Genomic DNA, 14,151 nt, shown 5'->3' on the forward strand with positions numbered 1-14,151 from the left:
CGTTATAACCTTTGTTTTAGTAAGTCTGCGAAAAAACAGCAGCGTATTTGTCTACGTTAGCCGTTCCGTCCTTCAATTGTTCTGTTGCATTTAGCGTAACCTGCTTCTGTGCTTGTGATGGCATTTCATACGTCTTCATTGAGTCTGTTTCCTGCGTTAAAGTGCCAAAGAATCCAACCTATAGATTTCACAGAGACAAAGATTTCACAAAGACAATAACAAAATATTTCAGTTCGAGTTCAAAGGTTACCTGGTGATGAACCGCGTCTTGTTCACTATAGCCACTCACAATGATGGTATCAATATCTTCAATATCAAACATCCTGTTGCCGTGACAATTATTTCCTATCATATTTACCCTAATCACGTGACATTTCTTTAAACTTTTTCTGGAGATAGCCAGTGGTGTTTACACACGGAAATCATGTCCTAATTGTCCGATTTGTTTCAGGCCATGAAACATCAAGCATTTGATAATTAGGGCGATCGACCGTATCTGCAAGAGCAAAATGGTCTGGGAAGTTTAAAAATACATGCTACAGGTAGAGAATCAAGAACACGCAGAAATAGTTTGTGAGAGATGGTCACTTGTACGACGTATGCTCAGTATGTCTTTGAGGACCGAAAGGCGATTCTTTTTGTATCATTTTACAATATCTGCGCACATTTTATTTAATTCAATAGAAAATAACACAAACATTACAAAATGATAACAAACACACATCCCTAGCCGCACCTCAACCTCATCCAAACACGAACAACACAACGCACATATCAATCGAACACGACCTAGGCGGTATTGCGAGAATAAAGGATCTGCATTCTACATTGATTTTGATATTCGCTGCCCGTTGTCTAAAATACGAGATGCAAGATATTCAATTTGATATCCTTGCATAAATCATTGTAGGTACTTACAGGAAGACCTAGAGCCTGATTCCTGAGATCCATAAGATTTGTGTCCTCCATTACGTCGTCTGCTTCAGGCTCTTTCACAACTTTGTGAAGTATGTCTTTTTGTTTGGATTGCAGCTTTGTGTGGGTTTGAGGCGCTGGACGGTAACGTCTCTTCGCATCATAAGCTTAATAGAATACAAGGAATAACACTGTATAATTATTTTTGAAGGTTTTAATTCATTGGCTACACTTTCCTGTCCATGTGATTTGCTACGGATGTGTCAATCATATGTGGCGAATCTGTTTACCTTCTCGGTACCCCAGTTGGAGAGGATCAATCAATCGATGTGCCCATGGCATAGTAACACGGACTGGGGCTCAAACTCATGAGCTTACTGGTCTTACTGGTGATCTTAAATTCAATGCTGTAGACCACACATTTAAGGTTGTCTTCACCTCGAATTATGATCATTTGGACCTCATAAAGGCTAAAAAAGAAATTGTTGGTCTGATTATATTAAGGGGGTACTACACCCCTGGCCAATTTTGTGCCTATTTTTGCATTTTTCTCAAAAATTATAGCGCATAGGGCACAAGTAAGATATTTATATTATAGGGGCAAGGACTACAACTACTGCACTGAAAATTCAGCAACTCAAGGCAAGTAGTTATTGATTTATTGATCAAATATTGGTTTTCCTCATTTTTGACTGTAACTCCACAACTGTTGTCTGTGCTGAAATAAAATTTCCAGTGCAGTAGTTGTAGTCCTTGCCCCTATAATATACATATCTTACTTGTCACCAATGTGCTATAATTTTGAGAAAAATACAAAAATAGGCACAAAATTGGGCAGCGGTGTAGTACCCCCTTAAAGTATATTTAAGTATACATAATGGCAAACACTTGACGAATCTATCTGTGACGTAAAATTTTGGTAACAATGCTCAGTTGCGGAGAAAATACAAAACAAAAAAGAAAATTGGGCAACATAACAAAAAAGTCTTCAAAATTTTTGTTATTGGTACAATTACCGAACTGGGTACAATTTGATTTGAAACTTGAGTTCAGTCTTCGTTTACGGAGTTTACGGTTTATAGGGTTTATGGTTGAGGTAGGGCAGTCTTGTAATGAAACCTGTAGTTTTACACCATATTCGGTAATCGCTCCTTAAATTTCAAGTTTACGGTTTATAGGGTTTATGGTTGAGGTAGGGCAGTCTTGTAATGAAACTTGTAGTTTTACACCATATTCGGTAATCGCTCCTTAACTTTCAAGTTTACGGTTTATAGGGTTTATGGTTGAGGTAGGGCAGTCTTGTAATGAAACTTGTAGTTTTACACCATATTCGGTAATCGCTCCTTAAATTTCAAAAACTTGATTATAAATATCTCGGAACGGTTTTATTTTTAATTTAGCAGTAATAAGGCCCAAAAGTTGTCATAAAGTCCAATTTTTAACGATTTTCTTTAAAAAATCATTTTTTTCCAATTTACTGTATTTATCTTATTCATGTTGTCCTCCCTAAGTTTATATTACACTACAACCCTTACCCTTGTCCTGTTCGTTTTGCGTTGACTTCTTTGATAAATTTGTCACAGCCAGTGTGACCATTCCTTTCTTGGGCAGAGTGGCCTTTGGTAGCTTATACTGATGCCGATTACGTGGTTCAGCTTCTTTATATAGTAATAATGGTGGCAAACACCGATGAGAACTCTGACGACAAACAATAAATGAAATGTGTAACTATAGGCTAGGTGACCAGTTACAAATCCTACATTACACTAACAGGCAGGTGGCTTCCAAAATTCATTCACAAGTTTGGGCAATCACGTCCTAATTAAAGCATTATTGTAATATTTCCATTTAGAAAAAAGATTTTTATTTTATTTTTAACAATCAAATATTGAAGACCAAATTAAAAAGACTATTTTGCGTATGACGTCCTGTCTACCAGACCAAAAAATGCCATATTGCGCAGGTTAGCAACCAATCACGCCGCCAATCACCAATCACCGGCTTAATGTTTTATGAACATCTCGTAAATTCACGTGCGCAAACGAGACATTTCACGAATACTCGTGTGTCATTTTTTTATTTAACATCTAAAATTTGGACACAAATACAGCCCCTAAGGCTTCGATTTTGCTGGGTATCTTACCTGTAGTTTATTAAAGTACACAGCAAATGTTATAATTTTGCTTTTAAGTAGTGAAGATATACAAATATGAGCCATATCAAGAAAGCTCGGAATCGATCAAACATAAGGAGAAGGAAAACCGTTGTTTTATTCTGTGAAATTTAGAACAAAAACATGTAGTCTACTAGTATTAGAATATGTGCAATTGCATTATGCTATTAATTTTATCAAATGATCATGGGGAACACATTTTACTTTAATCAATGTACACGATTTAGAACAATTCAAACCTGTATGGAGCTAAGTGACTGCGACTGTGCTGGTATAAATAACTCATCCGTTGGTGTACCTGTTCTGTGGCCAACTACACTAACAGGCCCTCTGTGCTTATCACGGTAGTCTGAACCTTCTGGTTTTTGCTTTTAATCAAAGAAAATAGAGTATGCTTTTCATGCTACGAAATATTGTTAACTCTTGAAAACTCGTAATACATTCAACAAATAACACAACTTTATGTAAATGAAGCAAAATGAAGACGAACTCGGCAAACGTAAACTTTTTGAAAACAAACAATTACCAACTATTTGTAACACGTCTGAAATTGGTAGCTAACATTATTGATGACACAGAATGGTTCCTGAAAAGACTGCTGTCGAACAGTTAAAATTCCTTTAAGACAAATCCAGCAAAAATTTAATTGCCTCTGAGCTTTGCCCCATAGCTCCCTATTCATTATTTTATATACATAACATAATGACATTACAGTATATTACCTCAAGAAAACTACCGAGTGATGTTGACCTTGACAATTTAGTACCTGACAATGAAGCTTCCAGTTGTTTATCATCCTGCAATTGAAATGATATCATTTTCAAATTCGTCATTTTTCTTTTGTTTCTTTTATTTTAAGTAGGCCAATTAGATTTATATAATCCAGATATCACCGTGAGTTTGTGGTTTGATTATGAAGGTGTAACGAATCGACGTATATCTATCCGCTAGTATATCTATATTTAAAGCCCAGCACTAGCGCAGTAAAGCTTGGAGAGATAGATTAAGTCTTTTCCGACAAACTTGAGTATTGTCACAGAAGAACAACGATGTATCAATAATATTCAAAATGGGACACTGTTTGAATGAATACGCATGGGGTCCAATCTTTGAGCCAAGTGCTTGACGAAATCGTCAAATGGCGCTCCTATGGTGCGCGATACGTGCTTCCTTTGGCATACATCTTCGGTAAGCAATGGCCTCTACATCTTACCTTTGTATGTTCGCCTGTATTTCGTGATATGCATCTGGTTTCCTCTTTTAATTGCACAGCTCCTTGAAGAGCGTCGAATTCTTCCAACTGTTTATAAAAGTAATAAGGTTCAGTCGATATTAAGCAGTTGTATGTTTGTCCAAATGTTTCAAATTTACATACTTGCTATGGTAAAATTGTACTTAAAGTTGTAAAATTGTACTCAATAGTGCAGATATGACCCAAGTTTGGTTGCAATACGATTTAAACTGTTCATATGAGACCAAATTTGCATGATACAGCATCCGGAGAGACGGGAGCAGTATGCCTAGCGGTGGAGGCATAAAAAAATAAGCATGACATGTGGGCCACATGTATTCACTGTAAAAAAAACTTCAGTTATTATGGCTACTGAGAACTAACAGGTCCCGATTTAGTTCTGACTAATCCTCTTACCTGATTGGCTAATGTTTCCTTAAAGAATGTTGTAGTTCCTTGTAAGACATTGATCGCATGTTGTGCTATTTGGTCTACCTGGCGTTTTAGCATTTCGTTTGGCCTCTTTGGAGCGTCTCGTTTTTCTTGCTCTTTACGTTCTGCTGCTTCTATCTCAGCTTTGTAAATATGATCTTTGGCGTATGTTTCCCATGGATATGCTTGGCCTTAAAACACAAGAGATCACTTAATTTCAATGCGAATTATCTTTGACAATATTCTACTATATTACAGCCTGTCTCATTTGTCATTTTACCCTTTCGTTGTTAACTAAACATATCTCGAGATTAAAACAAGCAAATTGAACAAAACAAACGGCATTTAAGAGCTAAGACTATGCCCTTGACGTTGATGTAAGCATCATGTCAGAACGGTATTTTCTAATTGCCATAGAGGGCGCTTTTCACTTGCACAATTCTTTTTTTGAGACAGGCTGTAGATTAAACACAGTCTTGAAACTAACAACTTTGAGTTGCTAAGTAATTTGTAACCAAATATGTCAAAGTTGCATTACCGAAAATTCAGTGATAGCGTGCAAAAATATACTCGAATTCAAAATAATGGTTTCTCATGAAGTATAACGGCTATTTTGCATTACGATTTTTGTGTTCCACTGGTTTTATACCCACCAGGAGTTTTTATCTGCTGAGTCTGTAACTGCTCTGGAATACCACCTTGTTGTATCATAAATCTGTTCAAAGAAGGATAAATATTGAAAAAACAATTTGGCATTTGCTGTGTGTTGTTTGATTTGATCATTAATTAATTATTCTAACAAAACATTATATAATGTTCAATTCTGCACCTGGACAATACCAACATATATTTTTAGCTATCTTTAACATAGATATTTGTTTCTATATTAAGTTATTCATTTTTATTCTATAAAATGTACATTTGTGTGAAAACTGAGGGCGCTCTTTACATATTGTTTGAATTCAAATTAGCCAAATAATATGAGTTATTCCTTACATTTCATGATAAAAAGTTTGATTGAAAACTTTCTTGCCCTTTGTTAGTCTTTTTTCTGATGCTCTAATACCATTATACAAGTGTCTACTATACCCCTTTTAAAGATGCAAACAAGATTTAAGATAATCCATCATTGTTCAACTTTACTTAAAATTACTATTTGCCATCAAACAACCGTGGTTCACATTTATTTGATTTTTGAAACCAATAAAGGCGCAACAGAAAAAGAAAGGTACAGATATTGATGTTTTGGTCAAACTAGAATGCTTTAGATTTTGAACATATCAATAGCTTAATATGACTTTTATGATCCAACTAACAACATCGGTTGGAAAAAAACAATTCAGTATTAATTCGCAAAAATAATCTAAATGAACTTCATTTATTCAGGTCTGGGTAATAATATAGTTAAACACTGTCCAAGCATTAAGTAAAAAATCTAATGCTAGACATGCTAGATATAGTCGAGCACTTCTTTCCTTGCTCATTCATTGTTTTCTTACGTACAGTTTTACAGGTCATTTGCGAGGTTGCGATTTCATAATCAGATATACGCCTTGGTGCTTACGCCGTCTAACTATTCAAAATCACTCCCCTCCTGTGACGTACTCTTGAATAGTTATAGTCGGGCGTATTTCATCAAGGCGTAATATTAGACGTGCGTATGTATATTTGGTAGCTGCAAGAAATCGCAACTCTTTAATTGTGTTTGACTAAACAATAACATAACATTAAGTCATCCATGAGAAAAATACCTTCGACCAGCCAAGTAGCTACCAAATGCTCTTTTGGTGTTGTATCGAGACTGTTTTCCAGGCTTTGCTATTTCAAATCGTCCTCTTCTTATCTGAGGTTCTTGGATCTTATTCTCGTCACCCTTCTGACCCCCATCTTTACCCTGCGACACCAAATCTCGCATCTAGCAAACCAACAATCAATTATGTGTAGTTTATAAGAGATCATTTATAAGCAAATCAAAATAAGAAAATCCCCAAAGTTTGAGTGGTCTTAACATTGAACAATTGACTATACAGAAATGAGATATATGAAGTATATATGAAACGGAGTAACTTCAATCTTGCAAAATTGTTATCAATGCAGAAGCAATTCTACTTATATGTATGTGTGTGGGGAGGGGGTCTCATAATTCAACACGACCAACATCTCAACAATTACCATAATCACCTTATCTATTCTTTTCAGAGTTGCTTGAGAGATTTTTTTTCTTAAACCTGCATTGGTGTTTGCCATAGATGAGACCTCCTGCTCAATCAAATTATTAAGGTAACTTGTGTAACCACTGATGCCTTGTGTCAGTCGACGAAGCTAAAAGAACAATGACAAATAATTTAATTAGTGAAACGTTTCGTGTAAAGTAGATGATATATTGGGATTATATTTAAGTTGCTATAATTAAAAGAAGGATATTTTCTAATCAAATTGATAGATGGTCATTAATGACAGATTATATAGAACAGCCGAATTACACGATAACATAACAGCGTGCAGCAGTAATTAATCTTCAAGCTGGAAAGGTTTTTCGCTTTATTACTGACAGCATCCTCGAAGGTGTTGTCCAAGTTGGTCAAATTATCAGTACGGTTGCCGAAGAGAGAGACAGACAGTCAGGGAGAGACATGGATACAGCAGCAGCAACAACACAAAATACGTGTCTAACAATGACAAATAAATACTCTTGAACCCATTCTACGATTTTAATACATACCTCTGAATCGACAAATCCAATAAGATCTGCGGCGCTGTCTATTTGCTTCGGTCCAGTTTTCTTTTCAAAAATATCCTGAAGAGCCGTCGGATCAAACAACGCCCATTCTTTTGGTGGAAGTGGACCAGTTTTAGCTTGGATTACTTTGTCGACTGATTTTTTGGAACCCTGTATTCGTTTCTCCATTTGAATCTTAATTAATAACAAAATATTCATTTTTATTTAATGGGTTACTTTTATTGTCTCATCTGAACATATATTAGGCCTTAGGGTAATAAATACAGTCTCTTCTGCAAACCTGCAAACTGTAACATAGAGGAATTATTTAGCAGACCTACAGAGGGTAGTAACTAAATGCACACTTACAATTGAAGATTGTTTTCAGATGATGGTGGATGCGATATCGCTATTTTTGACGTCGCATTGGATTAACACATAATCATGAAATCTTCACAAACAATTCTAAATTTGTTATGTGGTGTCAAAGCAAAATTATTTTACTCTAAAACCATTGGGGTTCGACAAAGTACCCCACTGTAAGTATGTTGTTTTTCAATGTAACTGCTAACCGTGTATTTTGAATGGGGCTGTCGGCCTTGTATTTTCGCCAGCCTCGAACGTCACGTGTTGCGTGTCCTATGCCGCCTGATTGTTTTGACAAAATGAGCTCAACTCCATGAGTTGCTTTATGCTACACTATTAGCTTTCCAAGTTTATGATTCAAAATGTACATATCACTTATGGCTATAATGGAAAAGTCAAATAAGCCCAATGGCTATACTTGATTTGAATCTTTGATATAACTTTTGTCACTTTTTTACACAAAATACACAAGGTACATGATTTTGTTTTTGGTAAGCTTCATTCCAGGTAGGCCTACCAATGGGGCGTTATATAGTATGTTGATGTCGGTGTATCAAATTAAAGTAGGGCCTACTGATCTTCGTTTCATTATCTTTCTTGAGAGGAGTAATGTAGACATCGGACCAATGCATGCCACCAAGGTCCGTGTATATGACCGGCCAATCGTTTTTCGTTTTTCATTTTCAACCAAGGAAAAAATGGAAAATTTAATTCTTAATCTTAAATCTTACCGTTGGAACATTCGACCAAGCCCCTAAAGGATCCATTGTTGGGTCGGTTTGCATTCCCTGTGCCACATATTAAATCATCAAAAGAATAAAAAGAGGAAGGGTAAACATTTCAGGGTAGACTATGTATTATTGGTCGAAGCAGCCCAACAAAATTGATTTTCATTATCTAAATCAATATTGAAAAATAATACTTTGATGTTTTGCAAAAGTTCATTCTACAAATCATATACTTTGAAAACTTGCTTGATTTATTGTTGTTAATGAGTTATGTACGTTTTACAAAAGTTTGGTTGTTTCAGCCCTCTTTACATTACTAACTCAAGAACCATAGGATCTACAAAAGTATATTTATGATATTTGAATTCTTCTACACACTCGCTTTGAAATGATCAATGCAATTTTTGCCAAAGCTCACTACCATTCACAAGATACTGTGAACTACCAAATCGCAACAGTTTAAAATAGTTGCTAACCTTAAATTTGAATTATTTGTTTTTGCTGACTGATAACAGCTTTCTCATTTTATAAAATGGCAAAATACTTAAAATACTCTGCCTGCACAACCGCAAACCCAGTTCCGGTGACATTTCTACAACACCAGATCAATATGAAATTAAATATTACTAATGAGAGAATTTACTACTATTTCATGACAGAGGCATCTTACCTGATCTTCCACACTATACTCTTCATATTCGGCAGGTGTTGATGAGGATGATGCCACACTGGTTCTCCCGTCAGTTCGTACGACTCCTGTCATCTTAGCACGTGTATAAAGCCGCTGTTTGAATTTACCGCGTTCTTCACGAATCATATCTGCGTAAGCCTGAAATTCATCATCGTACTCCACTCTAGAAGGCTCTTTTGATGTTCCAGGTACTGGAGGTAGATAATCCTTGAGAACGCAACATATGATTATCATTTATATACATTTGTGATGTGAAGGTTGTCATATATCCACGTATAATAAAAGATAAAACTGAACTTATATAACTATTCAGTTGCTGGAGGACTCACGTTTAGAGGCTAAGGTATTGCACCTTATCCTAGGTGCATCTTCAGGCCGTCTGTTGATTTGGCGGCGATTGGTCATTCACCTGTGACAAGATGGTGTTGCTACAGGTCGTTGATTTTGAGTCAAACTTCTCAGGTATGTTAATAATAACAAAAATTGTACGTACCTGCCGAATTGTGACGAAGGCAGCCTCACCTATTGAGTGAGAGTGTTCTTATATCGCTTCATTGACTCCCTGTCGTATCACGTGCGTTCCCTATCTAAAATCACAACATCTTTGTTGTCAAAAGTGACAGCACGAATCACATCTTGTGAATTAAGACAGGGAGCGCAACTTGGTAAGAAAGAGAATCAAGAAAGCGATATATTTCAAGAAAGAACGGCCCCACTAAACAGGGAGGGCGGCATTTGCCACAATTTGGCAGGGGCCTGCAATTTTGTCAACAAAAACGTGCCTGAGAAGTTTGACTCCAAATCAATGACCTCTGGCTATACCATCTTGTCACAGGTCAATAACTAATTGCCGCCAGATCAACAGAAAATGCACCTAGGATATGGTGCAATACCTTAGCCTCTAAAACACGCGAGATCAGCTGAATAGCTGATCAAAATAATTCCTATAAAGTTGAACTCAAAATCTACGACCTCTAGCAACACCATATTGTCACAGGTCAATGACCAATTGCAGCCAGATCAACAGTTAGCCTGAAGAAGCACCTAGGATAAGGTGCGTAGCTTCTCACAAACGTGAGTCCAGTTGAATACTTTTAAAGTTCAATTCTGTATTACATTTTATAATATAATTACTTTTATGACATCGTAAAGACAATTTTTTTTTCATGGAAGTCTGATTAAACTCTATTGATATTTGATAAAGGAGATTCTCAAGAAAATTCTCAAGTAAAAAAAAGACAAGTACATGTGCGAGTGCTTTTCAAGGGAAAAAAGACCCTGATTATGATTGATATGAAATACGTACTTTCCCAGGGCCAATAAATGATTGCACGAAAAAAACCCGAAAAAACCATATGTAATATTAATTTGTCAAATCTGTATTTTCGGGCCCCATACACACCGACATCGCCTGGTTAATAATTACATTGTACAGCAGAGACACTAAAATGAATACCCGGGATCGATACACATGAATTGTGCTATGCATGATTTGATATTCAGGCGATAAATCTTTGGATACCGGGGTAGAAAATGATGAATATCTCCCGTAATTGTTTTATTCTAAAGAAGCCATCTTTTTATGCTTGCACTGGAATATATGTGTTGAAAGGATATGATAGTCGTTAGCTTGCGTATTGAGAAAGAACCGTGCGTATTGAGCTCAAAAACTGACAAAAATTCTGATTTTATATGTGCCGAACTATAGCGCAGCGTACGCCACTCGTGGAGGCAGTCTAAAAGCAGATGACCTCATGGCGTATACCATGCTCACTGACCGTACTGAGGTCAGTCATCAGGCTGTTGTCAATGGCCTTAGTCGGATGTCCCTCGGCCCATATTATGCGTCTCAAAACTATTAAACAGGTCGAACTATTCAACCTACCATGGCGATTTCTGCCATGAAGATATCGGGGCGATGACACTGTGATATAGGTCCGGGCAGGAGGTGACAATGCATTTAGAAAGTTCTTGGAATTGACCACAGTCTGAGCAAAACAAAATAACTTGACCCTTACCTGCATGCGAATATTGGCAAGAGCTTTCGCTGTTCTGTCACTTTCTTCATCATTTGGATCATGAGTTTCGCGACCATGAGATTCTAGCAACATCCCCATCATACTTGATTTAGGAGTGTCTTGACCAACATGGCCACTGGCTACTGTTCCTGTTTTGGGTTTTGAAGTTTCTGCCATCTTCGATGCCTGGATTTCGTGTGTGGTGGTAAGAAATGATGGCACCACTCCTCGATGAGAACTATCTTGTCTGACATGTTAAATATTTAACTAAATGTTATAAACTTCATAACAAAGAAAGGTTATACAAAGACTGTGTTTTGACCCTTTTGCGGCTGTATTGATACATTGTTCTAGTGGCGTAGCCAGGGGGAGGGGATAAAATGGGGACGGCAACGAAAATAGATTTTAAGATCTAAAACCTTATTTTTTATTGTTGAATTTTGACCGACTTCTAGAACCAAATATTTTGTAGAAAATCAACAAAACATCAGAAAAACCTTTTTATGAAGATTTTGTAATACTGTTTCATCCAAAGCTGAGCATTTTTACATAAATTTGTCATTCATCATAGTTGGATTCGTCAAAGTGTTTCCATTCGAAAAATATATACTTTTATATTTCTTTATCAGTAATGAGGCCCAAAGGTTTCCATAATTCCTGGGTTAAGACAAACTTTATCGATTGTAGTAAAAACGTTCAACATTTGCTATAACCGCGTTTTTGTTTCTCACAACGCACTTACCGCAGTGATAAAAGTTCCCACTGTGCTCGTCTTAATTCTGACTTGGAATTCTGTAGTTCTTGCGTCAATATTTCTTTATCTTTGCGTAGTTGTTGAACTAATTCGGAATTAAATTCTGTCTCAACTTCTTGCGGAGCTGTTTGGAATTGATATAAAAAATTGGTAATAATGATATTACCTGATATTACGTTTGGAAATTAACTTTTTTTCTTAAATGTTAATTGTTAAAGTGAGGCGGTCAGTGTAGTTGACCAACTATCGATGTCTGTTTTATTCAATCTTAATAGCCTATGCAGGCCCTAACAAGTCTAACAAGACCCATCTCCACACCCGTCAACCCGATCTATCCCAGTCCAGTACCGCAACCAGGTTTTCGGAACGGGGAGGAGGGGGACACAAATTTGTTATGTACTGACAGAAATATTTTTGCCGACGGAAGTTGTGAATTGTTGACCCCATTTTTTTCACCAAGGGCCGTCAACTACCAACGGCCTAAGATGTACCGACGGTCCATGATGAGGCGGAGCGGCACCGCACCGGTATATCCTGATTCACTTGTCCTGCGAAGATCACTGTTCAGCGAAGTCAACTAAAGACTTTTATATCATTTGCATACAATCCTCGCACATTTGGCTATTTCCAAAATTGTGCTCTTTTCACCTTCCACACAATTTCTAATGGAAAACAGGCCTCCATTGCAGTTGTCCCCCAGTTTCCACTTATATTGGCAGATGTGTTGTTTCATAAACCAGACTTCAGCAAGTCGACAGAAAAATATAATATAAATTCCTTTCTTGGAAGAGGAACGCACTTTGACGTATTCTATATCTTCTTCGATATTACTGGAATTAGCAGTACATTGACTACATAAAATATTTCTGGTTCGCAGTTTCCTTTCTTTGAAGGAAATGGACTGTAAGCACACTATTACTAGCCCACAACAACACTGTACTGTGTAGAATTGTCTTTACATTTGCTTATATACCAAACATCAGAAAGATCCCCTTATATTAATAGCCAATTACTATTTTCACAATATATGTAATCTGAATCTGAATCTCAACGTTAACCTTTCACATTATATCACTTCATTTTGTGGATTTTCTCACTTGTGCAACACAATGAACATTCTAGAAAAGGGGATTCCCAACTATCCAAAATTAGAAATGATTCAATTTGTTTTTGATCAACTTGGTGAATGAGGGAGAATTCCTCAAAATGTCATCACTCATGAAGTAACTCTATAATTTTTTAAACAAATATAAATAATCTGCCCTGAGTAATTAAACTACTCAGGGCACACCACACCAGTGTTAATAATATAACATGTATATAATTATGTGTGACGTACCTGAAGAGGGCGATGAAGCAGGTGATGTATCAGGCGTAGGTGACGTTGATTCAACTTTATTAGGACGCATATCAGTCTTCTTCGTTGTTTGCTTTGTAGAACCTTTAGTGGGTTTCCTATAAACATTATTAAATTGAACAGTGTGTTTTTGGTCGATTTTTTATGTAATTTTTCTAGAAGAAAGCATATCCTAACCCTAATCCTAATCACAACCCTTACCCTAACCCTAAATTGTGTGTCTAATTACATATTTTGTTTAAAAAACAGGTTGTAACCCGACCACGACAAAAGTACTCAAAAAAGGATTTCAGAATAGGAGATTCAGAAACTGGAAGTATTTTTATGAAAACGAACACGTGAAATAACCCAATTTTATCTACTGATAAAATAATAATTGTGATAATACTGATATATTCACACGCCTGTCATCAAATTGTTTTTCCATGCTAAAGTAGAATTGAAACCACGATGTTAACTTACTTCTTCCGACCTTTCTTTGCAGTAACTTTTGTGGCGGTTTCTTCCATAGCCTGTACTTCATTCCTTATCGCTGTAGCGATGTCTTGCACACTCTGACCACGTTGATCCATGTTATCATATAGTTGACCAAGCAAACCTGGGCTAGAGTCCTTTATTGATTCAATAAGCTCATGAATTTGATGTTCAAGCGATAGCATCTTATGTTCCTAATATACATTCACAAAATGAAAGACGAAGAACATTACAATTTCATGAACGTTATCATATTAGTATAGGCTTTAGGGTTTGTCACAGAGCGTGCTATA

General features: G+C 36.5%; 1 protein-coding gene across 1 annotated transcript in view; it reads right to left on the reverse strand.

Annotated features, from left to right (window-relative positions):
• Nucleotides 1-14,151, reverse strand: part of LOC140154385 (uncharacterized) — a 29,112-nt gene continuing 14,961 nt past the window's right edge. The window contains exons 17-33 of the mRNA XM_072176951.1: nucleotides 13,847-14,052; nucleotides 13,367-13,482; nucleotides 12,016-12,151; nucleotides 11,274-11,520; nucleotides 9,235-9,462; nucleotides 8,568-8,624; nucleotides 7,474-7,665; nucleotides 6,933-7,073; nucleotides 6,503-6,666; nucleotides 5,405-5,466; nucleotides 4,737-4,942; nucleotides 4,302-4,388; nucleotides 3,811-3,885; nucleotides 3,328-3,456; nucleotides 2,451-2,613; nucleotides 919-1,082; nucleotides 1-178 (exon numbers count right to left, since the gene is read on the reverse strand). Coding sequence (XP_072033052.1) covers nucleotides 17-178; nucleotides 919-1,082; nucleotides 2,451-2,613; nucleotides 3,328-3,456; nucleotides 3,811-3,885; nucleotides 4,302-4,388; nucleotides 4,737-4,942; nucleotides 5,405-5,466; nucleotides 6,503-6,666; nucleotides 6,933-7,073; nucleotides 7,474-7,665; nucleotides 8,568-8,624; nucleotides 9,235-9,462; nucleotides 11,274-11,520; nucleotides 12,016-12,151; nucleotides 13,367-13,482; nucleotides 13,847-14,052 — 2,535 coding nt within the window. The 3' untranslated portion in view covers nucleotides 1-16. The remainder of the gene's footprint in view (nucleotides 179-918; nucleotides 1,083-2,450; nucleotides 2,614-3,327; nucleotides 3,457-3,810; nucleotides 3,886-4,301; nucleotides 4,389-4,736; nucleotides 4,943-5,404; nucleotides 5,467-6,502; nucleotides 6,667-6,932; nucleotides 7,074-7,473; nucleotides 7,666-8,567; nucleotides 8,625-9,234; nucleotides 9,463-11,273; nucleotides 11,521-12,015; nucleotides 12,152-13,366; nucleotides 13,483-13,846; nucleotides 14,053-14,151) is intronic.

Source organism: Amphiura filiformis, chromosome 6 (assembly GCF_039555335.1).
Source record: "Amphiura filiformis chromosome 6, Afil_fr2py, whole genome shotgun sequence".
NCBI classification, from domain to species: Eukaryota; Metazoa; Echinodermata; class Ophiuroidea; order Amphilepidida; family Amphiuridae; genus Amphiura; species Amphiura filiformis.